The 26,354-nt window shown below is 36.8% G+C and overlaps 1 protein-coding gene across 1 annotated transcript in view; it reads left to right on the top strand.

The window, feature by feature from the left end:
* Nucleotides 1-17,236, top strand: part of ABCC9 (ATP binding cassette subfamily C member 9) — a 149,620-nt gene extending 132,384 nt beyond the window's left edge. The window contains exons 34-40 of the mRNA XM_024257212.2: nucleotides 60-190; nucleotides 1,232-1,310; nucleotides 3,799-3,907; nucleotides 6,006-6,109; nucleotides 8,480-8,613; nucleotides 9,889-9,951; nucleotides 14,487-17,236. Of these exons, the coding sequence (XP_024112980.1) occupies nucleotides 60-190; nucleotides 1,232-1,310; nucleotides 3,799-3,907; nucleotides 6,006-6,109; nucleotides 8,480-8,613; nucleotides 9,889-9,951; nucleotides 14,487-14,624 (758 nt within the window). The 3' untranslated portion in view covers nucleotides 14,625-17,236. The remainder of the gene's footprint in view (nucleotides 1-59; nucleotides 191-1,231; nucleotides 1,311-3,798; nucleotides 3,908-6,005; nucleotides 6,110-8,479; nucleotides 8,614-9,888; nucleotides 9,952-14,486) is intronic.
* Nucleotides 17,237-26,354: the final 9,118 nt, after the last annotated feature.

Here is a 26,354-nt window from a genome sequence, read left to right as displayed (position 1 = left end):
CTTTCTACATCAATCTCTATCTGCCTATTATCTGTCTATTTCCCCATCCCATCCTCCAGATCCTTCTCAAGTTCCAGAACACTGGCCACAAGAAGGGGAGATCAAGATCCATGATCTGTGTGTCAGATATGAAAATAATCTGAAACCTGTTCTTAAGCACGTCAAGGCTTACATCAAACCTGGACAAAAGGTATGAAATCACTGCATTTGATTTGTTGTATACATAAAACCTCTGATGGAGTCTGCTTTTTTTACTACCTAAGCTCTTCATAGTTCCCAGCCAAGGAAGTATATTCCCTACCTGGTGTAGGTCAAATTATCCGCATAAAAGAAAAAAGGGAGAGATAGGATCAGAGTACAGTACATGTTCTCCAAGTCATATTGTAATTCACTAGTCTCCCTTGAAGATCAGAAAAGTCAACAATAGGCGTGTTTTTAAAAATTTCTGTCTTCTGACTCCTGGCCATAATAGCCATCCCCTTGGGAACCTCTGCATTCATAATAACTCTAGTCCCCAAATGACTTCTTTTAGTTACTGTAAAAAGAACAAGTGGGCAGAAGAAAATGGAATCATTCTACTTTTTGTTATAAAAGTATCACTTCTCAGATAACATGGAATCATTATTTGTTAGTCCAACAATATACTAAATGTAAAAAAAAAAAAAAGCCATGAAGAAAAAGCAAGGCAATCACATGAAAATAAAAATAAATAGAATGAAATCATGGAAGACTTGGTGAGAACTGTTTTTATATTTTTATTTTTCATTTTTTGAGACAGGGTCTTGTTCTTTCACCCAGAGTGGAGTGCAGTGGCGTGATCACGGCTCGCTGCAGCCTCGACCTCCTGGGCTCCAGCTATCCTCCCACTTGAGCCTTCTGAGTAGCTGGGACTACAGGCACACACCACCACACCCAGCTAATTTGTGTATTTTTTGTAGAGATGGGTTTTCGCAATATTGCCCAGGCTGGTCTCCAACTCCTGGCCTCAAGTGACCTACCCGCCTCAGCCTCCCTAAGTGTTGGGTTTACAGGTGTGAGCCATTGTGCCCAGCCTGTTTTTATCTTGATAATAATTCATAATGTAGACCTAAGAAAAAATGGTAACTATAATGTAATTATTTAAACATAATTACAGTTTTATCATAATATCTTAAGTTAAAAAACAAAACTTAAGCTAATCTTCTGTCCTTTTCTGAGTCCTCTTCTCTTTGAGTGTCAGCTGTTTTCGTAGGTGGGCATATGTGGTCGCACTGGCAGTGGGAAATCATCGTTATCTCTGGCTTTCTTCAGAATGGTTGATATATTTGATGGTGAGTTGCTAACTAAATTTTTTAAGTGGCCACGTGGTGCTTTCCTTTAAAAAACATCAATTTACCTAATCCTGCAGAAACGAAAAGCAAATATTTATAAGGACTTTGTGCTCTACACATGGTTCAAGGCAGATATCCCAAATAAACAGCTCAAAAGTAAATAAAGGACATAGAATTGGAGAAATAAAATGATGAGCCTTAAACTCATGTCTATACATTATTGCTAGAGCATTTTAATAAACTTGTAAAATGAAAACAAGGCCATCCACTTTGAATAGCAGTAGGTGGAGGTGGAATTTCAAGAGAAAGAAAGAGGGAGGACAATTGCCTTGCTTCCTTTAGACTAAATGTATGTCTCTTTCCAACAAAGGAAAAAAATATAAGGAGATAAGTAATCTGCATTTTAAATTTTGGTACATGACTCTTACCATCATCTGCTTAATAACATGGTTTAAGGACATTGACCATTTTGTGAGGAGGCAACCTTTGCTGCAAAGTGATTAAGCTCATGACAACAACATACACAAAACATACAAATTCATCCACCATATTATTAATAATATGATACACAAGAGCGTAGAAATAACTTAATCTTTTTTTAAAAAAAAGTCACATTATTTAGTCTATCAAGTGGCCTATAAATAGGCCAGCACATAAAGTATGTTGAATGAAAGAGGACCCAGCAACGAATTTGACCGAACTTATTGTACTTGACAGTACAAGGAGTGCTTACTATTATTATCTGTAATGATTACGATGATTATAGTACTTTGCATGTTTATTGTACTTGACAGTTTATATTATTGAATTTAATCTACACAACAGGTTTGTGAGATAAAGAGGTCAGTTTATGAACAACAACATGGAACTATAGTAAATGCAATTTGTTTGGGGTTCAGATTCAGGAACAAGGTAAACTTCTGTCACTAAGTTAGCAGCTTATTTTTTCCATAGCTAGTAATGATGCACAGATACTTTAAGGACTTTCAGTGGGATTAAAGTTATAAGGCAATTAAGTGATCAAAAATCAATTGACATTTTTCATTAAAACACTATGTTTATGTCTGATCATGTTAGGTTAACCTGATCCTTATGAGTTCAGACACATGATTTCAGGTCCCATGTGAACTATCAATGATTTATTCTCTTTTTAATAGCCGTAGGCTATTAAGATTTTAATTCATAATTTATTATTTCTGATCTATTATTCCTGAAAGACATAGGTTAAGCTAATCACCCTTGCCTGCTCTAAATCTATCTGGTAAAAGGACTGCAGCTGCCATTCTGAGCCTGACATGTTATCTCACAGGGCAATATGGTCTCTGCACAAAAGTGATATGATCAACTGCATATATCATGGTGGAGAAACAACATCAACACTGCACAAATCTCTATAAGTCCATATGCAGTATGGAGAAATTTATTAAAACTTGATATTCATACCACAGAATTTACTTCTCTATTTGTAATGCATTGTATTATTAAATCAATACAGGAGTGAATGACAAAGATCCTGGTTTTTAAAGAGCCTGTATTCTAGTTGGGGAACAGACAATAAAAAAAGATAAGTAAAAGTATATAGAATATCAGATTCTGATAAATCCCATGGAAAGAAATAAAGTGAGGAGGATAAAGGGAATACTAGAAGGAAAAGGACTCAGTAAGGGATAAAAATGCTTTTTGGTTGGTATGATCACATAAACAGAATAAAAACTCTGAATTCCCTTAGGAGAAATATATAAGAAAGAAAAATCACCACCAAATATGTATATTTTTTAGAGACACAAGATTTTTTTTATTATACTTTAAGTTCTGGGGTACATGTGCAGAACGTGCGGGTTTGTTACATAGGTATACATGTGCCATGGTGGTTTGCTGCACCCATCAACCCATCATTTACATTAGGTATTTCTCCTAATGCTATCCCTCCCCTAACCCCGTACCCCTCGACAGGCCCCAGTGTGTGATGTTGCCCTCCCTGTGTCCATGTGTTCTTATTGTTCAACTCCCACGTATGAGTGAGAACATGCAGTGTTTGGTTTTCTGTTCCTGTGTTAGTTTGCTGAGAATGATGGTTTCCAGCTTCATCCATTTCCCTGCAAAGGACATTAGCTCATCCTTTTCGATGGCTGCATAGTATTCCATGGTGTTTATGTGCCATATTTTCTTTATCCAGTCTATCATTGATGGGCATTTGGGTTGGTTCCAAGTCTTTGCTATTGTGAACAGTGCTGCCATAAACATAAGTGTGCATGTGTCTTTAAAGCAGAATGATTTATAATCCTTTGGGTATATACCCAGTAATGGGATTGCCGAGTCAAATGGTGTTTCTAGTTCTAGATACTTGAGGAATTACCACATGCTTAAATGGAAAAGTGGGTCTCCTGAATTTCAACCCCTAACTAGGAAATAACTTTCAATTTGTAGACAAATATTATTTTACTTGTGATTTTACTATGTGTGTGTAACTTCTGTTTCTCCTTAACAGGAAAAATTGTCATTGATGGGATAGACATTTCCAAATTACCACTGCACACACTACGTTCTAGACTTTCAATCATTCTGCAGGATCCAATACTATTCAGTGGTTCCATTAGGTAGGTAACATATTTAGCAAACATCTGTATGCCTCAGGATTTAGCCTTTGACTCATAGAAAGGTTTTACTCAGAATCATTTTTCAGGTATGAGTGAACTGATATGAAGACAATAAAATCAAATATGCCGTCCAACAATTTGGATTGGAAAAGCCTAGAGTTGTAAATTAACCTATAAAATTATGTTTCCAGGAGATCTTCATCCCTTTCAGTTTGATTCTATAAAAGCCACTTTTTCCTCTATACTTGAGAACGGTGATGCTTGGCAGACATTTCTAAGGTGTTCTATCTTATAGATATCCAGTCTAACTTGTGTGTCTGGCCTGACCTCAGCAGATATTCTGACTTTGGTTAATCCCTTTACCTACCCCTCCACCCCTTACAACTTTACTTCAGCCAAAATTGCTATGAATAAAGCTGCTACAGTCTTCATACCTGGTTCAGGGTTTCCCACCAAAAAAAAAGGACGGGGGGCGGATATCAACCATCTGCTAGGTGCTTTAAATATATTATTTGATTAAATTCTCAAACCATTACTCTAGGGTAGATATTTATTATCTCCATTTTATAGATGAGGGTTTTGAAACTCAAAGAAGCTGTAATTTAAACCAAGTCTGTACACCTAGTAAGTGGAAGAACTGCTATTCCAGCTGAAGTTTGCCTGATTCCAAAGTCCATGTTGGCATCTGTATTAGTCTGTTTTCACACTGCTGTAAAGAATGATCTGAGACTGGGTAATTTATAAAGGAAAGAGGTTTAATTGACTCACAGCTCTTCATGGCTGGGGAGGCCTCAGGAAACTTATAATCATGGCGGAAGGCAAACGGGAAGCAAGGCACATCTTCTCATGGTGCCAGGAAAGAGGGAGAGTGAAGGGGGAACTGCCACACTTTAAAACCATCGAATCTCATAAGAACTCACTCACTATCATGAGAACAGGATGGGGGAAACTGTCCCACTGATCTAATCAGCTCCCACCAGGTCCCTCCCTGGACACGTGAGGATTACAATTCGAGATGAGATTTGGGTGGGGACACAGAGCAAAACGATATGAGCATCATCCCCCAGATCACATCTCTCATTTGACCATATTTTGTTCTATCTTCCTCCTAACCTCCATCTACTTAATTACAAAGAAGTGTTTGCCACCTCCTTTTACTAATTAATCTTTATTGTAAAGAAAAAATGTATGTAAGATTGCCTAGTATTTAGTTGTAAAACTACTTTAAAACTTCTGGATGTGTCAAGTAATTTAGCAATACCATAGTGAATTTATATCTCCAAATATATTTATTATGAATACTACTTGATATGGTTTGGCTATGTCCCCAGCAAAACCTCATCTTGAATTGTAGTTCCCATAATCCTCAAGTGTCGTGGGAGGGACCCAGTAGGAGGTAATTGAATCATGGGGGCGGTTACCCCCATGCTGTTCTCATAATAGTGAGTGAGTTCTCATGAGATCTGATGGTTTTATAAGGGGCTTTTCCCACTTTGCTTAACACTTCTCTCTCCTGCCACCATGTGAAGAAGGACATGTTTGCTTCTCCTTCTACCATGACTTTAAGTTTCCTGAGACCTCCCCAGCCCTGCAGAACTGCAAGTCAATTAAACCTCTTTTCTTTATAAATTACCCAGTCTCGGGTATGTCCTTATAGCAGCCTGAGAATGGACCAGTACACTATTATTGTTGGTGATGCAGCACAGCTTATCTAAAATACTGTCATATGTTCCCATAGAGATGTATGTATGTAGCATCAGTCCTGCAGGAATATTTTGCTAGATACTATTTGGGTTATACTAAGCATAGTTTGGAGCCAATGGAGCTAGGTAACAAACTTGATAATATGATATAATGTATACAAAGTTTTATAATGATATCATCAAGACAATTTTTTATACTATTAAGATCATGCATTCATTCATCAAGCATGAATTCAGTGCTTGCACTGCTCTGAGCACTGCTCTAGGTGCTGAATATACAGCAGTAACCAAAACAAATGGAACTTACATTGTAAGGAAAGAAAAGCAATAAGCAAATATACATAAAAGTTTCTCTATTTTCACTTATTGACTAATTAACTAATTTTTCCCTACAGATTTAATTTAGATCCAGAGTGCAAATGCACAGATGACAGACTCTGGGAAGCCTTAGAAATTGCTCAGCTGAAGAATATGGTCAAATCTCTACCAGGAGGTCTAGGTATATTTTCTAAATAGCATATTTATTTTTTATATATGCCATTAATCCTACATATGTCTATCTACATTTTATGCTATAATCATATAACTTTAGTGTTAAATCCCCTTATATTTAAAATAATATCCTAAGAGTCATTAGAATATTTCAAAATCTAATGTTTTTGCATGGGGTACAAGACGGTGAACCGGATAAGAAATTCTGTTCTATGTGACTACTCCAAAATATTCCAATTAATACATTTATCTCTGCCATCTTTTCACAATTGGTGGGTACAGGTCATTGTCATGGATGTTTCCCTGTAGTTACTCTTTCTCAGTTGACCTGTCTGATCACCTATCATCAGGAAATGAATGGGAGGATTGCAAGAGCTGTTAGGTTTAAGTCTTTGGCACCACTTAGGGAAAGGCAATTTGGCCGCATTAGTAGCCATTTTCTCTGCTGCCAGAAGGGAAAATTCTTTTTATTTATATAACATAATTTTCTTTGTGTTTGAAGACATTGTTTCGTATTGCCTTGAGGCAGTATCAATTTTAAACACTTGTGTAAAGAACACAACATGTACTCAATCACTGATAAAAATTCAGTCCTAGGGGTTGTACAATGTCTGACAAATAAATGATGACAGCATGAATGTGATTATTGAAACCACAGAGAGTTCATACTATCTTTAACTCATTAAAAGGAACATGTATAATTTTTGACTTTGCTTCCTTAACATCTTAACTCATCTAAGAAAGCAATAGGAAAGATAATAGTTGATTGATATTCTAAATTTAATATACAATATATAGTTGCCAAATTGTGGTGTCTGGCATCTAGTTTTTAAAAAGTCAACCTACAAAATAAAATTATGTTTTATCTGTTAGTTTATTTGAAAAGGAGGGCCAACTCAAAAACACTACATTTTATTATTTTAATTAAGTTCCAAGAAGAAAGTATGCCACAAACAAAAGTTAACACAGCATGTCTTTAAGGAATGTTTTATTGACTTGCCAGGGTCAGGCTGTGAAAGTAATTCCGGAACTCTGGATGAACTTTCCATAATGATTTTTTCTTTTTTTTTTTTTGAGACAAGTTCTCGCTATGTTACCCAGACTTGATTGCAGTGGCTATTCACAGGCATGATTATCGCATACTACACCCTCTAATCCCTGGGGTCAAGTGATCCTCCTACCTCAGCCTCCTGAGTAGCTGGGACTATAGGTGCCCCACTATGCCAAGCTCCCATAATAGTTTTTTGATGTCTCTTGTGGAAAGCCCAGCAAGTCTACGTGAGAAATTAATACATGCTTATAGAACTTTCTGTCTTGGCATTTAGAGATCCCCTCTCTCACCATTAATATTTGGAAAGACAGACAGTTGCATCTTTCTGTTCTCTTCATTAACATGAGAGCTGCATGCACCTGTTTAGATTGTGGGCATAGTGTTTTGGGGTTATGGTACAACACAGGCAACAGGGAATTGTATTTACATTATGTAACCGGCTGAATATTGTGCTTGTCATCTTAGTAAAGATGACCAGTTGCTTAATGAAGATTTGGTTCAGGCCAGCTTTGGTGGAAACATTCCTTATGTCCAGCATCCTCTTATATGTAAATTAGAATTTGGAGAATAAATACCTATTTTCCAATCATGACAAATTATAAGACTTTGATACCATTAGAATATAATCAATAGAAATTTCCCCCAGGACATTAGGGAAAGGTGTTTGAATTCTAATAAAAAAAGACATTTGGAAACAGAATTTTTCTTTAACTCACAATAGTACCGTTTATGAAATGTAGATGGAAACCAAAAAAAAAGAAAAGGATAATGAGGACATATTCATTTATCCATACAACAGTGTGTTATTCACTTCCTGTGTAAGATACCACAGTACTAGGGACATTCTGACAAACAAAAACAAACCCGGTCCTTATCCACTTGGTACTTACAGTCCAGAAAGATGGTATAATGAAAAGAGAAGTGGAATTAGAGTTGAGAATATTCTGTATATTATCAAGTTAGCTAAATGTGACTTTGGGCAAGCCACTTCATCTCTCTGGGCCTTAGGTAATTATATTAAGTAATCTCCTTAGAGAATTGTATTAAATAATTCAATAATTTCCAAGGTCTTTCTGTCTTCAAAATGTTTTATGTCCTACTATCGGAGGTAATTCACTACCTATTGTCATAAATGAGATAATTTAGGGACATCTTCATTTTCCCAAAGTGGAGTTCCTCTTTGTGTTCCACTATGAAGTCCTTGCACCAGCACTAAGTGATATCCATCATGCTGTCATACAACGTAATGTGTTTTACATGATTTTGTCCAAGGTAAATGTTAGTAGCACTTCTTTAGTGAAATCCTTGCTTCTTTCTCTGATTTAGATGCGGTTGTCACTGAAGGTGGGGAGAATTTTAGCGTTGGACAGAGACAACTATTTTGCCTTGCCAGGGCCTTTGTCCGCAAAAGCAGCATTCTTATTATGGATGAGGCAACAGCTTCCATTGACATGGCCACAGTGAGTGCATTATCTAAGCTTTTAAAGTTGATGAATTGGAGAAATGTGCATGAAAATTACAATTTATTATTTCCTGATTGGGTTCTGAATCCTCAGTACTATTGTTTTGAGAATCTGCTCAATCATCTGCTTGATGAACTGATGATAGCACATTGAGAATTACAATAAATAGGGCCCGGCATATGGTTTAAAGGCTTTCCTATTACCAATAAACATAAAATAAATTTGCCACAACTTTTTGAAAAATTTTCAGAACAGTAAATTTCCAGAGCTTAGTTGATGAGAGGTACTGTACTATATTCAAGTACTATGCCGGAAAAGTTCTGAAACGCAGTATAAAAATCTCTGTTTAATAGAATCTATTGCTAACCAACACCACTCATTATTTCCTAAAGCAATTTGAAGAAGAATGATTCGCTGGGATTAACAATGGCTAGAATTAATAACAGTCTTCTCTATGTGTTTATGGTAAAAAGCCATAAATTTTGCCTTTTGAAAGATATTATTTGAAATTGTCAAATGTGTCCAAGAAAGATCTGTCCAGAAGGCTGTGATTGAGTAGGGAAAATGTTTCATTAAATCACAAACTGCATATGAGCTAGCAATTAATATTCTTCTGAAAGTTAACTTGATATTAAAATTTGACATCAGAAAGGACACATTGAGGGTTATTATAAAGGTAATACTGCCTCAACAGAGAAGAGAGAGAGAGTATGAATTAAATGATTGAAAGAAAGAACTCCTTCACTTTAAAAATTGAACCAAGATTTCCTCTAGGACAGAGATGAAATCTGTACCCAGAACAGCCTTTAAAATATAACAGTGCTTTATGGTGGGGATAAAAACAGTTGTTGCCTAGAATGTTCATTTATGTGTCAAAGTCCAAATTTTTGGCATCAATTTTAGTTTTTCCCTTTTTTGACTCAAAGGTTAACATCACTACAGAATTTTGCTGGTTTCAAATACATACTTTTTCTGGTATAACTCAAGTGAGCATTTTGATACCCATTTGATTTCATTTTCTTCTTTGCATTTCCTGGAAATAAATCTATCACCCACTTCTGGCTGATCACTGACTGACTTTCATTTGTGTTTTGAAGACATATACAGAATCCAGCATGAACCTGCTACTGGGGACTGCCCCTTCTTATGACTTCCACAGAAAATGAGGGATTGCGAATGCTCACAAGGGATTCAGTGGAATATTGTTCTTGGGGCAAAATATTATGATGACAAAGTAATCCAGATAAAATTTACACTTTATTTTTTTTGCAGGAGAATATTTTGCAAAAAGTAGTAATGACAGCCTTTGCAGACCGGACCGTGGTGACAATAGCTGTAAGTATGAGAAGACGGAGTCGGTACACCTCTTTGGTTTTTGTTCTAACATGTTTTCATCTTTAGGTTTTAGCAAAATATACTTGTGTTGAATTATGTATTTCTCTGCTAATATTTCTGTATCTGTGCAAAAAAGAAAAAAAATACAAAGATGTTTTGAAAGCATTGTTCTTTTCCAAACTGTCTGCCCTACCTAACTGACTTCCCTAAGTTAGAATGATAGGACATCCTAAATCTAAGGATTCCAGCAGGTCATGGCCTCTGCTTGTTCACCAGATAAAATGGTAGTAAATATAAAATAATTCTCTTTTCTATAATCTGATGGTCTGATGAGCAGTTTCAGGAAGAAAATTACTAAATTTGATTGCTTATTCTGCTACTATCTATACCTAATTTCTATGTTTCCATTCATTAATCTACTAAAAAATAGACAATGAGATATCTCACAGTAGGGTCAGGTAATTTTTTCTATTTTAGATAGCACCAATCAAATAGAAGAAGTGCTTAAATATTTGTAATTCACGTTATAGCTGACTTATAGGAGCCCACAGTTTTCTGCCTTTTCCTCTTTGCAAGTGGATTCTTGCTCATATTTAGGCTTACTGCTTAATAAAAACTATTTTTTAATGAGTCACTTGGACATTTTTCCTTCTGCTGATTCTCTTCTTTTCTATTTTTCTCTCCAGCACCGTGTCTCTTCTATTATGGATGCAGGCCTTGTTTTAGTCTTTTCTGAGGGTATTTTAGTGGAGTGTGATACTGTTCCAAATTTGCTCGCCCACAAGAATGGCCTCTTTTCCACTTTGGTGATGACCAACAAGTAGACCATCATGATCTATTGCACCAAGTCTGTCATTCTCCGGTAGTTATCTGAGCAGTATCCTCTCAGTAAGGCATGGCTAATGCTGTGAATAAAGGGAAGGGCTGAGATGAGGGAACTAACTGCAGGGTGTTATTACAAAATCAGCTCAACCAAGTGCTTTCGTCATGCTCACTACCGAATGGAGCTCATGCATGTGTTCTCAAATATATACATGCAAAAGAGAGTATTTATGAAACCTATTACCTGAATTTACCTCTTATTCTAAGGACAAATTTCAGTAGTCCTTAGGGATGTTTTGTAAGCATCCATTAAAATGCCATACACATTTCTTACCTGCCCTGGAGAATGCATTGTTTCATTTACATAGCTACTTGAGTTTCACTGGTGAGTAATGGGAGTTGTGTATGGAGTGCTTGCTATGCTTCCACTTTCTCAGATGATGCATGGGAGAAACAGAACCCTCTGGAGTGCAGCTTTTATCAAAATGGCAGGAAATGACATCCCATCAGGGCCTACTTCCTGCAAACTGCCTAAGTAAAGAAAAATCTACTTTCTCGAATTTTTCCAGTGAACTCTGTGGTTCCTCTTTCCTGAAGGAGAGTCACCCAATTAACTCAATTTATATTAAGGTGTGAATGACTTAAGGGGTAGGAGAATTGGTTAACTTGAAAAAGAATTATTCAGTATTTTCAAGAATTTTCTTGCTGGAAAAGGTAGGGAGATATTTTGGAAGAGAAAGAACTTCCTGTTGCTCCAAAATGGGTGGAAAGAGGGAGAGAAAACAGACCATTGCCTATTCAAAAGACGAATTTTCCCTACTCTGCATGAAGCATGGCATTGTTGGATGGTTCTATTTAGTCTATATCTGGAAGATTACTTGAGCATAATTTATATTTTTAACAAAATGTTAGGTTTCCTAATTAGGTTACCTCTTACCTAATTTCTCTTCTCCTACATTCACTAAATACTTTTCTATAGACTTATATTTCTTTCACTCATTCTTCATTTCAAAACCACTCATGTGAACGTGGCCACTAGGATACCTAGAATTCCCTGCTCCCACCCGCCCCTAATACACATGAAGCTGTCAAGGAAGAATCACTATAAGATTTTTTAGAGGACCAACTCCTCATAACAGGCCCATAAAAGGGAGAGCACCACCATGCTTGTGGTAGACTCCTTGTAGAATTAACTTAAACTCTTAAAATTAACTGTTTTTACTTCCCTGCCTAAGAGCTTATTAGTCTGGTTAGCTGCCACTAAAATTGTGGAATAACTTAAAAATATAATTTTCTCCAGCTTCTAAAAGGAAGCACTCACACACCAAAATAGTCCATGGTATTTATTTCTGAAAGTGATTACATGATTAATTTCTCTGGAACATTTTGAAAATTTTATCAACACGATTACAATTGACACCACACTTTGTCAAGGAAAAATTATTTGGATTAATGGAATAAAAACCAACTATATTTATTTCTGTTGGCCAAGATTTTTCAATGTTTTTATTTTTATTTTTTTCTAGTAAATATTATTTTAGAATGCTTGTTATAAATATTATATTTATGGGTTTAGAGGCCACATTCTTTTTTTAGACATCTATGATATGGCTATTGAACAGCTAATATATTTCTGGAGGGAAAATGCACAGCAGATATTATTGGATAGCTTGTTAAGTTTCTTTTTCTAAATGCATGGGTGTGCAAGTGGCTCTGGTCCTTTCTCAAAGATAAATAAACATTAGCGTCCAAAATCTTGTTAATTCGTCAATGTATTAGGTTGATGCAAAAGCAATCGTAGAGTTTGACATTAAAAGTAATGGCAAAGACCACAATTACTTTTGCACCAACCTAATACATCATTTCTTGCCAATATTCAGCGAATGATAGGCTTGTCATGGGTGTTGAAAACTGGCACATGTTCTAAGCTGGCATCATTATCACATTCCATATATGTTTCTTTTCCCCTCAAGTCATGAGTCACAATTATAACTGCTGGCTTTTCTGAAAGCATAAACACTGAGCCCACCCCATCTACATGGCCCAGGGCAGAATGTAGGCCTTTAATTCTGGGGATGGTTTTAGGTAGGACTTTCGATTGTTCAGAGAAGCACTTTGGAAGACTGTGTATCAGCTAAACAGATGGCATTTCTAGGTTTAGAACTCTGGACAGGGACTCCCATCAGCACACTAATATTTTGACCTGCATAGTTCAGGTTCAATATGGTAGCCCCTGGCCACATGTGGCTATTATTTGAAATGTGGATAGTTCGAATTGAGAAGTGCTATAAGTGTAAAATATGTACTGGATTTCAAAGACTTAATACTAATAGAAGCATGTAAAAGTTCTCATGAATCATTTTTATATTGGTTACATACTGAAATGATAACATCTGAATAGATTGGGTTAAAAGGTTATTACAGTTGCTTTCTTTTTTTTATTTCTACTTTGAAAATGTAGCTCCTAGAAAATTTAAAATTACATGTGGCTCCCATTATATTTCTATTGAACAATACTGATCTTAGCAAGAGTAAAAGCCCATCACACAGATTTTTCCTTTCTAATTTATAAACATAAAAAATAATAGTAGTTGACATTTATTATTTGTTTGTATATGTTAGACAAAGTGCTGAATTTTTTTACACGTATTATCTCATTTGAACCTCATCTCCCTTCTCTGAGGCAGGTACTATTACCATAATTTTACAGATATGAAACTGGAACTATACAATGTTAAGTATATTGCTCAAGATTGCACAACTAACAGGTGGTAAAGCCAAAATACACAAGCCCAGTTTATCTTCAGAGCCTGTTCTCTTAAACATAACACTGACATGGCAGGTGAATGCTCTTCTAAGGTATCAGAGAGCCTTATGAAACAGTTAGATGACAGGATGGAAATATCTCACATTTTGAAATCAGTAAACCTAATTTTGATATTGGTTCTGCTACTTATTATCTGCGTGACCTCCTGATTTTGCTTTATCTCTCTGAATGCTCTCCCCTATAAAGCGGAGAGAGATAACACCCACAGCTGAGGAATGTTCTAATGATTCTCAAGAATGTGTGTGGAGCACTTAATATATGGCATATGCTCAGAAAGTGGTAGCTTTTATCATTGTTAGTTACTAATTAATCCAAAGGGCATCACGTGGAAAGAAGGAATGGGTCAGTGGCAGTGATCTCCAAAGACTTGAGACTGCACGTCTAAAGGCCTGGGTAATCCATTCTATTACTGCATGCCAGAATGGACTTCCTCCCATATTGTCATCCTGGAACTACACCACTTTCCAGGGTTCTTCAAATTGTGTTATAGCCCAAATAATTAGTGACTCTAAACAAGAGATAACTATCGTTGACATTAAAGTATAACCCAACTGGTTTACAACGGCGTCTCTTAATTTAATTACTCGATAAACATTTTTACCCTGCTTAAACTTAAGTTTTCATGAAAATGATGACGCTGATATATTAGCTACACTCAAGTTAGTACAGCCCATAGAAAACCCAGCCATATTGGCCATTGCTTAAAAATATGTAAATAAATGATAATTTAAATAAGGAAAAAAGGGGAGGTGTCTGTGATCCCTACATCTTGTCACTCACCGAGATAAACAAATGTCCCAGAATAATTCGTGAAATATACATATTCCATTGTTTTGGCTTGTGCCCTGAAATGTGTAACAAATACATGTTTTCTTTTCACTCACAGCATCGAGTACACACTATTCTGACGGCAGACCTAGTTATTGTGATGAAGCGAGGAAATATTTTAGAATATGACACTCCAGAAAGCCTCTTGGCTCAGGAAGATGGAATATTTGCTTCTTTTGTTCGCGCAGACATGTGAAGGAGTGTCTTAAAACAATACATGTATTTAAAATAATGCAGTCATAACCTAATTAATGGATCATCAGCTTGACCTCTGTAAAGTGGCACCTTAAAACTTCTACAGATTTTTGCACAAGAAGTGGACATTTATTTTTCCTGTTTTTTAAAACAGTTTTTCAAGATATTATTGCTTAATATGTTCATTATTGATGTTTTCATAGTGATCCAGCCACTCTACCTTTAAGAATAGCTAGGTTGTATTAAAACATGTAAGCTACTTTAAGTGATAAATCAACAGCTAAACTTTTCTCCTAACTTTAAGTCTGGTAAATATCTCTCAGGCATGGAAGTTTCAATGAGTAGTGAGTATTACTATACTCTTGTTTGTAAGAATATATTTTCCTTATTGTTGGAGTCTCCAGAGGTTATTGGAAGGAATAAAAAAGGACATGTTTTCTAACGAAACTCTCAAATTCATTATCTACTTCATGAGAATTTATTTGTATTCATTAATATTAGTAATACCTATTTTTCTTAGAAGCCTTCTTTTTTCCCTCTTGTTTCTTGTCACCAAGAAGTTATCACACTTATACTTATTCTATAAGGCCAAAGCCTTAGCTAGAAAGATCATGAAGAGTTTGGATATTTTAAAAACTATACTCAAATTTTCATTTTTTTCTGTCCTGTAAAGAGAGAATTCTTAAGATTTCAGGCATAATGTACCTTTTCCAGACTGAAGTTCAAAGAGTGATTAGGTTCAATCTTTCAGTGGCAGGCCAGCTAAACTTTCTGTAGTTTAATGATTAGCTGTGGTTATGATCTTGAGCCCTAACATGCCACATTACTCAAGATTTACACAGGCAAGTGACTTCATTTGGCACTGCTAATAATGGCACATGAACATTCCTCTCAGGTGTCAGATATTTCCTATGAAACAGTCCACTGGCAGGCTGGAGATATCTTACACTTTGAAGTTATAAATATATATAAAACAAGTGTCTATTTCTAGCTGAAAGAGTTTACCTCTTCTAGACATTTATGCCCAATGGTGTCACACATGATCATTTGCTCCCGCTCTAACTTTAATGTGCATATAAAAAATATACCAAAAATATTATTGTAATTTTAATGAGCATGTAAAGAGTGTATCAAAAATTGATGGGACATTAGTGTTAGGTTTTGCTTAAATGAAAATTAATAAATTCAAAAATACTAAAAGTTACCTTCTTTGTCATGTTAGCAACCAGTTTCTACTATTCTGTGCCCATCCAGTGTCAATATCATTGATTTTTTTTTCATATGAAGATCCACATGCATTGTAAGATTGTGAAAATTTATAAAATTGATGAATTAAGAGAAATTACGCTGCTTTCCTATAGTTTCTGTGTTCTGCTTATTGTATGGTGTATTCACTCTTGGAAAATATGTAATAGTTGTGTATCCAGAATATGTGTCTTCACCTGAATATTTAATCTTTATATTTACAAAAAAATAAGTTCCACAAGATGGACAAAAATGGCCCATGATATTTAGCTTAAATTGTAACCTTTTGTTGTGTATATAAAACTTCATTGGAAGAAAATAACCTTATTGTTTTCTTAAAGCTAAACAGAATAGGATTGGTACTCATTAATTATGTCTTGCAAATATTTTCTAAAAATTCAACCACTCTCCTAAAATGGTGTTTAAATATTTTGTAGGGCAGAATACGCATATTGCTTGTTAGCAAGTAATAATTCATTCTCATAGAGAAATGGGTTTTTACCCATGGAAGTAATCTTTTAATGATATTTTCTAATTATATTGCTGTACAGGCAACATCAGTAGAAGCCTATCTAGTTACACTAAAGTAAAGATCACATTTACCATTCTTACAGCCAAGTGGTTGCTGGTCCCCTCATAACTTTTAGTTACTTAAGTTGAGTAACTGTCTAATTGTTTACAAAACTAAATTGACTAAATAAGGTCAAGGATAATGTTTTTCACTGATTAACCATTTATTATACGTATAATCTATTGAATATAAAAAGATTCATCTTGAAATAATATTTGACTATATAGGTACATATCTGTAAAAGATGACCACCTTAACTAAATCAGATTTTACATTTATAAATTTTATATTTAATTAGTCAAATCAATTTGTAAATCATAATTCCTTAATCTTATAAGAAGCAATAAATGCATAAAGCATTATATTAAAATACCAGGGTTACTTATGTCATTGACAGGGAAAAGACTTTGTATAAACAATTGTGCACCATCTATTTTTGTAGTCTTACTCATGATCCATTTGAAAGTCTACTCAGCTCTAGATTAGATACCAGAAGACCCTCTAACTAACTGATACCTGAGATTCGGGACCATGTCTTGTTTGCCATTGTGCCCTTGGAATTTAATACAAGTGCCTAACCCACAGTAGGGTTGATTGATTCACTGATTAGTTTTACTGCCATGTGCCTACAACTATAGGTTATTCTCTTTCCTTTTCTATGTTATGTTTATTCTATTTATTCTCTACAATATATAAAATGTATTTGTTCTCTACAATAAATGTGTTTATTCTCTACAATATATAAAAACATATTGGACTACTATTATATAATTAAATTGCTCTTCTATCTGCTTAAAGAGGGTGATTATTTTTTCATTTACCGTTCCACTGAGCAGCAACCAGGACTGGTCAATAGATGGAAATCAATACCAATTTAGAGACAATACCTGGCCCTGCTTTGACAATCCTGTTTCACATTTGCCAGAGTCATGCACTTCCTTACTTTTGTATATAGGCTTCAGAGAAGTTTCCATTAAGTGAAACAGTTATTTAAATAATTGGATGTCTGAACTTTATCCCAAGGTTTATTGATCAATTTTTATAGTTGTCTTCCAATATATCTTTTATCATTTATTTTGTAACACATTCTTTGGAGGTCTGTGATTTATAGTACTATGATAATTCCCTTATTGACTCATTATTCAAAGTTAGAAGCAGTCTTCTAATCTTAGCTATTTGGCATAAGGCAATAGCCAAGGGGATGTATCCTGTACCTTATGTTTAATTTGATCTTTAGTAACTACATATCATTTATATCAGATTATCTCAAGTATTAACAGGATTCACCTGGATCAAATTCTCCAGTGAAAGAGCTTGTATCGATATTTCTAGCAAGTGCCGCCAAATGAGATTCATAATTAACCAAGTTTGGGAATCACTGAGCTACATCAATCATTACACTAGTTTCCCTTTTTTGTGCTGAACATAGAACCATAAAATACTAAAGGTAATTTTCACATGCTTCGTTTCCCTGCTGACATTACCTTATCCTGAATTGCTAAAACAAGCCTCTCGGTGTCACTGAATTAATTGCCTTAGTTCATCATAAAGGAAACATTGTTTAACGAACTGAATCTTAGCTGAGAAGTTATCAACAGGGACTCAAAGACTTATTTTCTTTAGTTGTGTAATCAGCAACAAAGGATCTGAAGATAAAACTTTTTTCACAAAGATACAAAGTGTTTCAAACATTAATTGTATGTGCATGTGACCAATTTGAGATTTCACTATTGACGTTTCACAATATGGAAGGAAGGTAAATTATCTGTGATGATTATTCTCTTTCCCATCTTATGTTTTTTTGCAAGTGTCATCATTGCTGATATATGAAGGCTGATATATTCATTCTACATATCTAATAAATGGGATTTAAGTAATTTTTTTTCTATGGACAGTAGCAAATTGCCCTTAGCCAGTCACACTATGGTCACCAGTGCCCTACTTCTAAAATGACAAAGATAAAGGGAGCCATATCTGGCTAAATAAGTTAATTAGCCATAAGGAATGGACTCTATGACTCAGTGCCACCAACTATCACAGACCATCACCAATTACACACTCCATATTCATGACCAAGAGTTTCATTTTCAGGCCATTATTTTTGCTAATCTGCCCACTGTGTAAAATAAGTAGCTTGGTGGCTGGCAAGATGGCCAAATAGGAACAGCTCCAGTCTGCAGCTCCCAGCAAGATCAATACAGAAGGGGGGTGATTTCTGCATTTCCAACTGAAGTTCCTGGCTCATCTCACTGAGACTAGTTAGACAGTGGGTGCAGCCTACAGAGGGCGAGCCAAAGAAGGGTGGGGCGTCGCCTCACCAGGGAAGCTCAAGGGGTGGGGGAACTCCCTCTCCAGCCAAGGGAAGCCATGAGGGACCATGCCATGAGGGATAGTGCACTTTGGCCAATATACTATGCTTTTCCCACGGTCTTCACAACCCGCAAACCAGGAGATTCCCTCGGGCGCCTATGCCACCAGGGCCCTGGGTTTCAAACACAAAACTGGGCGGCCGTTTGGGCAGACACCAAGCTAGCTACAGGAGTTTTTTCTCATACCCCAGTGGTGCCTGGAACGCCAGTGAGACAGAACTGTTCACTTCCCTGGAAAGGGGGCTGAAGCCAGGGAGCCAAGTGGTCTAGCTTAGCGGATCCCACCCTCACAGAGCCCAGCAAGCTAAGATCCACTGGCTTGAAATTCTCGCTGCCAGCATAGCAGTCTGAAGTTGAGCTGAGACACTCCAGCTTGGTGGGAGGAGGGGCGTCCACCATTACTGAGGCTTGAGTAGGTGGTTTTCCCCTCACAGTGTAAACAAAACTACTGGAAAGTTCAAACTGGGTGGAGCCCACAGCAGTTCAGCAAAGCCTCTGTAGCCAGACTGCCTCTCTAGATTCCTCCTCTCTGGGCAGGGCATCTCTGAAAGAAAGGCAGGAGCTCCAGTCAGGGGCTTATAGATAAAACTCCCATCTCCCTGGGACAGAGCACCTGGGGGAAGGGGCAGCTGTTGCACAGCTTCAGCAGACTTAAACGTTCCTGCCTGCCAGCTCTGAAGAGAGCAGTGGATCTCCCAGCACAGCGCTCTGCCTCTGCTAAGGGACAGGCTGCCTCCTCAAATGGGTCCCTGACCCCTGTGCCTCCTGACTGGGAGACACCTCCCAGCAGGGGTCAACAGACACCTCATACAGGAGAGCTGCAGCTGGCATCTGGTGGTGCCCCTCTGGGATGAAGCTTCCAGAGAAAGGAACAGGCAGCACTCTTTGCTGTCCTGCAGCCTCCACTGGGGATACCCAGGCAAACAGGGTCTGGAGTGGACCTCCACCAAACTTCAGCAGACTGCAGCTGAGGGGCCTGTTAGAAAGAAAACTAACAAACAGAAAGCAAAAGCATCAACATCAACAAAAAGGACGTCCACACAGAAACCCCATCTGAAGGTCACCAACATCAAACACCAAAGGTAGATAAATCCACAAAGATGAGGAAAAAACAGCACGAAAAGGCTGAAAGTTCCAAAATCCAGAACACCTCTTTCCTCCAAAGGATCACAATTCCCCACCAGCAAGGGAACAAAACTGGACAGAGAATGAGTTTGACGAATTGACGGAAGCAGGCTTCAGAAGGTGGGTAATAACAAACTCCTTCAAGCTAAAGGAGCATGTTCCAACAAAATGTAAGGAAGCTAAGAACCTTGAAAAAAAGTTAGACAAATGGCTAACTAGAATAACCAGTTTAGAGAACATAAATGACTTAATGGAGCTGAAAAACACACAAGAGAACTTCGTGAAACATACACAAGTATCAATAGCTGAACTGATCAAGCGGAAGAAAGGATACCAGAGATTGAAGATGAACTTAATGAAATAAAGTGTGAATACAAGATTAGAGAAAAAAGAATGAAAAGGAATGAGCAAAGCCTCCAAGAAATATGGGACTACGTGAAAATACCAAACCTACATTCGATTAGTGTACCTGAAAGTGACAGGGAGAATGGAATCAAGTTAGAAAACACTCTTCAAGGTATTATCCAGGAGAACTTGCCCGACCTAGAAAGACAGGCCAACATTCAAATTCAGGAAATACAGAGAACACCACAAAGATACTCCTTGAGAAGAGCAACCCCAAGAAACATAATCATCAGATTGAACCAAGGTTGAAATGAAGGAAAAAATGTTAAGGGCAGCCAGAGAGAAAGGTCGGGTTACCCACAAAGGGAAGTCCATCAGACAAACAGCGGATCTCTCTGTAGAAACCCTACAAGCCAGAAGAGAGTGGGGGGCAATATTCAACATTCTTAGAGAAAAACAACCCAGATTTTCATATCCAGCCAAACTAAGCCTCATAAGCAAAGGAGAAATAAAATCCTTTACAGACAAGCACATGCTGAGAGATTTTGTCACTACCAGGCCTGCCTTACAAGAGCTCCTGAAGGAAGCACTAAATATGGAAAGGAAAAACCAGTACCAGCCACTGCAAAAACATACCAAATTGTAAAGACCATTGACAGTATGAAGAAACTGCATCAACTAACAGCCAAAATAACCAGCTAGCATCATAATGACAGGATCAAATTCACACATAACAATATTAACCATAAATGTAAACAGGCTTAATGCCCCAATTAAAAGACATAGACTGGCAAATTGGATGAAGAGTCAAGACCCATCAGTGTGCTGTATTTAGGAGACCCATTTCATGTGCAAAGACACACACAGGCTCAAAATAAAGGGTTGGAGGAATATTTACCAAGCAAATTGAAAGGAAAAAAGCAAGGGTTGCAATCTTCGTCTCTGATAAAACAGACTTTAAACCAAAAAAGATTTAAAAAAAAAAAAAAGATAAAGAAGAGCATTACATAATGGTAAAGGGATCAATGCAACAAGAAGAGCTAACTATCCTAAATATATATATATATATATATATATATATATATATATATATATATGCACCAAATACAGGAGCACCCAGAATCACAAAGTAAGTTCTTAGAGACCTACAAAGCGAGTTAGACTCCCACACAATAATAGTGAGAGACTTTAACACCCCACTGTCAATACTAGATAAACAAGACAGAAAATTAACAAGAATATTCAGGACTTGAACTCAGTTCTGGACCAAGCAGACGTAATAGACATCTACAGAACTCTCCACCCCAAATCAACAGAATATATTCTTCTCAGCATTACATCACAGTTATCCTAAAAGTGACCACATAATTAAAAGTAAAACACTCCGCAGCAAATGCAGAAGAATGGAAATCATAACAAACAGTCTCCCAGACCACAGTGCAACAAAATTACAACTCAGGATTAGGAAACTCACTCAAAACCACACAACTACATGGAAACTAGACAACCTGCTCCTGAATGACTACTAGGTAAATAACGAAATTAAAGTAGAAATAAATAAGTTCTTTGAAACCAATGAGAACAATGACACAACGTACCAGCATCTCTGGGACACAGCTAAAGCAGTGTTTAGAGGGAAACTGATAGCACTAAATGCCCACAAGAGAAAGCAGGAAAGATCTAAAATTGACACCCTAACATCACAATTAAAAGAACCAGAGAAGCAAGAGCAAAAAAATTCAAAAGCTAGCAGAAGACAAGAAATAACTAAGATCAGAGCAGAACTGAAGGAGATAGAGACACAAAAAAACCTTCAAAAAAATCAATGAATCCAGGAGCTGGTTTTTTGAAAAGATTAACAAAATAGATAGACCACTAGCCAGCTAATGAAGAAGAAAGGAGAGAAGAATCAAATAGACACAATAAAAAATGATAAAGGCGATATCATTACTGATCCCACAGAAATACAAACTACCATCAGAGAATACTATAAACACTTTTACACAAATAAACTAGAAAATCTATAAGAAATGGATAAATTCCTGGACACAAACACCCTCCCAAGACTAAACCAGGAAGAAGTCAAATCCCTGAATAGACCAATAAAAAGTTCTGAAATTGAGGCAGTAATTAATAATCTACCAACCGAAAAAAGCCCAGGACCAGAGAGATTCACAGCTGAATTCCACCAGACGTGCAAAGAGGAGCTGGTACCATTCCTTCTGAAAGTATTCCAAACAATAGAAAAAGAGGGACTCCTCCCTAACTCATTTTATGAGACCAGCATCATCCTGATATCAAAACCTGGCAGAGACATAACAAAAAAAGAAAATTTCAGGCCAATATCCCTGATGAACATCAATGTGAAAATCCTCAATAAAATCTGGCAAAGCAAATCCAGCAGCACATCAAAAAGCTTATCCACCATGATCAAGTCAGCTTCATCCCTGGGATGCAAGGCTGGTTCAACATACGTACATCAATACACATGATCCATCAAATAAACAGAAAACCACATGATTATCTCAATAGATGCAGAAAAGGCCTTCGATAAAATTCAACACTCTTTCATGCTAAAAACTTTCAATAAACTATGTATTGAAGGAATGTATCTCAGAATAATAAGACCTATTTATGACAAACCGACAGCCAATATCATACTGAATGGGCAAAAGCTGGAAGCATTCCCTTTGAAAACTTGCACAAGACACTCCTATTCAATACACCACTCCTATTCAATACAGTATTGGAAATTCTGGCCAGGGCTATCAGGCAAGAGAAAGAAATAAATGGTATTTAAATAGGAAGAGAGAAAATAAAATTGCTTCTCCTTGCAGATGACCTGATTGTATATTTAGAAAACCCCATCATCTCAGCCCAAAATCTTCTTAAGCTGATAAGCAACTTCAGCAAAGTCTCAGGATACAAAATCAATGTGCAAAAATCACAAGCATTCCTATACACCAATAATAGACAAACAGAGAGCCAAATCATGAGTGAACTCCCATTCACAATTGCTGCAAAGAGAATAAAATACCTAGGAATCCAACTTACAAGGGACGTGAAGGACCTCTTCAAGGACAACTACAAACCACTGCTCAAGGAAATAAAAGAGGACACAAACAAGTGGAAGAACATTCCATGCTCATGGGTAGGAAGAATCAATATCGTGAAAATGGCCATACTGCCCAAGGTAATTTACAGATTCAATGCCATCCCCATCAAGCTACCAATGACTTTCTTCACAGAATTGGAAAAAACTACTTTAAAGTTCATATGGAACCAAAAAAGAGCCCGCATCGCCAAGTCAGTCCTAAGCCAAAAGAACAAAGCTGGAGGCATCACGCTACCTGACTTCAAACTATACTACAAGGCCACAGTAACCAAAACAGCATGGTATTGGTACCAAAACAGAGATATACATCAATGGAACAGAACAGAGCCCTCAGAAATAATGCCGTATATCTACAACTATCTGATCTTTGACAAACCTGATGAAAACAAGAAACGGGGAAGGATTCCCTATTTAATAAATGGTGTTGGGAAAACTGGCTAGCCATATGCAGAAAACTGAAACTGGATCCCTTCCTTACACCTTATAAAAAAATTAACTCAAGATGGATTAAAGACTTAAACGTAAGACCTAAAACCATAAAATTCCTAGAAGAAAACCTAAGCGATACCATTCAGGACATAGGTATGGGCAAGGACTTCATGACTAAAAAACACCAAAAGCAATGGCAGCAAAAGCCAAAATACACAAACGAGATCTAATTAAACTAAAGAGCTTCTGCACAGCAAAAGAAACTATCATCAGAGTGAACAGGCAACCTACAGAATGGGAGAAAATTTTTGCAATCTATCCATCTGACAAAGGGCTAATATCCAGAATCTACAAGGAACTTAAACAAATGTACAAGAAAAAAAACAAACAACCCTATCAAAAAGTGGGCAAAGGATATGAACAGACACTTCTCAAAAGAAGACATTTACATGGCCAACAAACATGAAAAAAAGCTCATCATCACTAGTCATTAGAGAAATGCAACTCAAAATGACAATGCGATAGCATCTCACGCCAGTTAGAATGGCAATCATTAAAAATTCAGGAAACAACAGATGCTGCAGAGGATGTGGAGAAATAGTAATGCTTTTACACTGTTGGTGGGAGTGCAAATTAGTTCAACCATCACAGACAACAACGTGGTGATTCCTCAAGGATCTAGATCCAGAAACACCATTTGACCCAGCAATCCCATTAATGGATATATACCCAAAAGATTATAAATCATTCTACTATAAAGACACATGCACCCATATGTTTATTGCAGCACTGTTTACAATAGCAAAGACTTGGAACCAACCCAAATGCCCATCAATGATAGACTGGATAAAGAAAATTTGGCACATATACACCATGGAATACTATGCAGCCATCAAAAAGGATGAGTTCGTGTCCTTTGCAGGGACGTGGGTGAAGCTGGAAACCATCATTCTCAGCAAACTAACACAGGAACAGAAAACCAAACACCGCGTGTTCTCACTCATAAGTGGGAGTTGGACAATGAGAACACATGGACACAGGAAGCAGAACATCACACACCAGGGCCTGTTGGAGGATGGGGGTTAGGGGAGGGATAGCATTAGGAGAAATACCCAATGTAGATGACATGTTGATGGGTGCAGCAAACCACCATGGCACACATACCTATGTAAAAAACCTGCATGTTCTGCGCATGTATCCTAGAACTTAAAGTAAAAAAAAAAAAAAAAAAAAAAAAAAGAATTAAAGGTCATCAGTTTACAATGAAAAAAAGACGGTAGAGAAATAGTTTCCACCTCTTAATGGGAGAATAGTAAGCACATGCAGTAACTGAAGGAATTGATGGCAGCTATTTTGCAGGCAAGCTACCACAACTACTATGGACTGGGAGATTTGAGGGAAGTAGCAAGAAACATTATTTTCTAACCACCTAAAAGGTACAAAGGACCACTGAGCGTTCACTTTTTGCTCATTCCTCAATGCTTCTTTTCAGATCCTCTCTACTGCATAGAGACAAATGTAAGTTTTCAAGTCCAAAATAATTGAGTTGCTTAATGCTGTAAGAAGTTGCATTTACTCAAAATACAAACATAATTCAGCTTTTGGTGGGACTTTTTATTTTTTGTTGTTTGATTATTCGCTTTTTACCTACCAAATTGCAAAACTTAAAAATCATATTCAAAATTGAAGAGTGTACTATAAAGGAGATATTTTCATATTTTATAGTTGGAAATGTAAATCAACAATACTGCAATGTGACAGTGAGTGTAAGTGACATTAACTAGGCCAAGCAGGGTGGCTCATATCTGCAATCGTAGCACTTTGGGAGGCTGCAGTGGAAGGACTGCTTGAAACCAGACGTTCAAGACTAACCTAGGCAAAAAGGCAAGACCTTGTCTCTACAAAAATAAAAATTTTTAAATAAAAAATTAACTAGGCTGGGTGGTGCACACCTGCAGTTCCAGCTATTCAGGCAGCTGAGGCACAAGGATCCCTTGAGCCCAGGAGTTAGAGACTGCAGTGAGCCATAATGGTGCCTGGACTCCAGAACAAGACTCTATCTCTAAAAAAGTAAATAAATAAAAAGAAAGATATCAACTAAAAAAAATAAGTAACTTGTTCGTATATATCAACAGTGCAACTTTGATGCAGTAGCTTAATGCTATTTTCATTCCCATCTTTCTCTAAGAGAATGATTAAAGTATGTACTGTTTATACAACGTTATCAGTTATTATTAAGTGAAAGGCCATTGACCTTTAATATTATCAGAGCCAAGTGGATTTAGGCCAGCTCTTTGATATCTAGGCCAGCTCCTTGACTCACAGTAGTTTGAGTTTTCTGTTTCAACACTCATGAAGTAAAAAGTAATTTTTAAGATTCTTAAACTTTTTCAGACAGCCAAAATGTTCATCAGTTATTTGAACTTGGACGTAAACAGAATTTCCAGCTATTTGAATCAATTAAAGTGTCTGTTAAATCTATTTTATAGGTTACAACCTAAACCTATCCTCCAACCCCTCAGTATGTGTCTG

This window comes from Pongo abelii, chromosome 10 (assembly GCF_028885655.2).
Source record: "Pongo abelii isolate AG06213 chromosome 10, NHGRI_mPonAbe1-v2.0_pri, whole genome shotgun sequence".
Lineage (NCBI taxonomy): Eukaryota > Metazoa > Chordata > Mammalia > Primates > Hominidae > Pongo > Pongo abelii.
The sequence above is the reverse complement of the archived record's forward strand: the minus strand, read 5'-3'. Positions and strand labels throughout refer to the sequence as shown.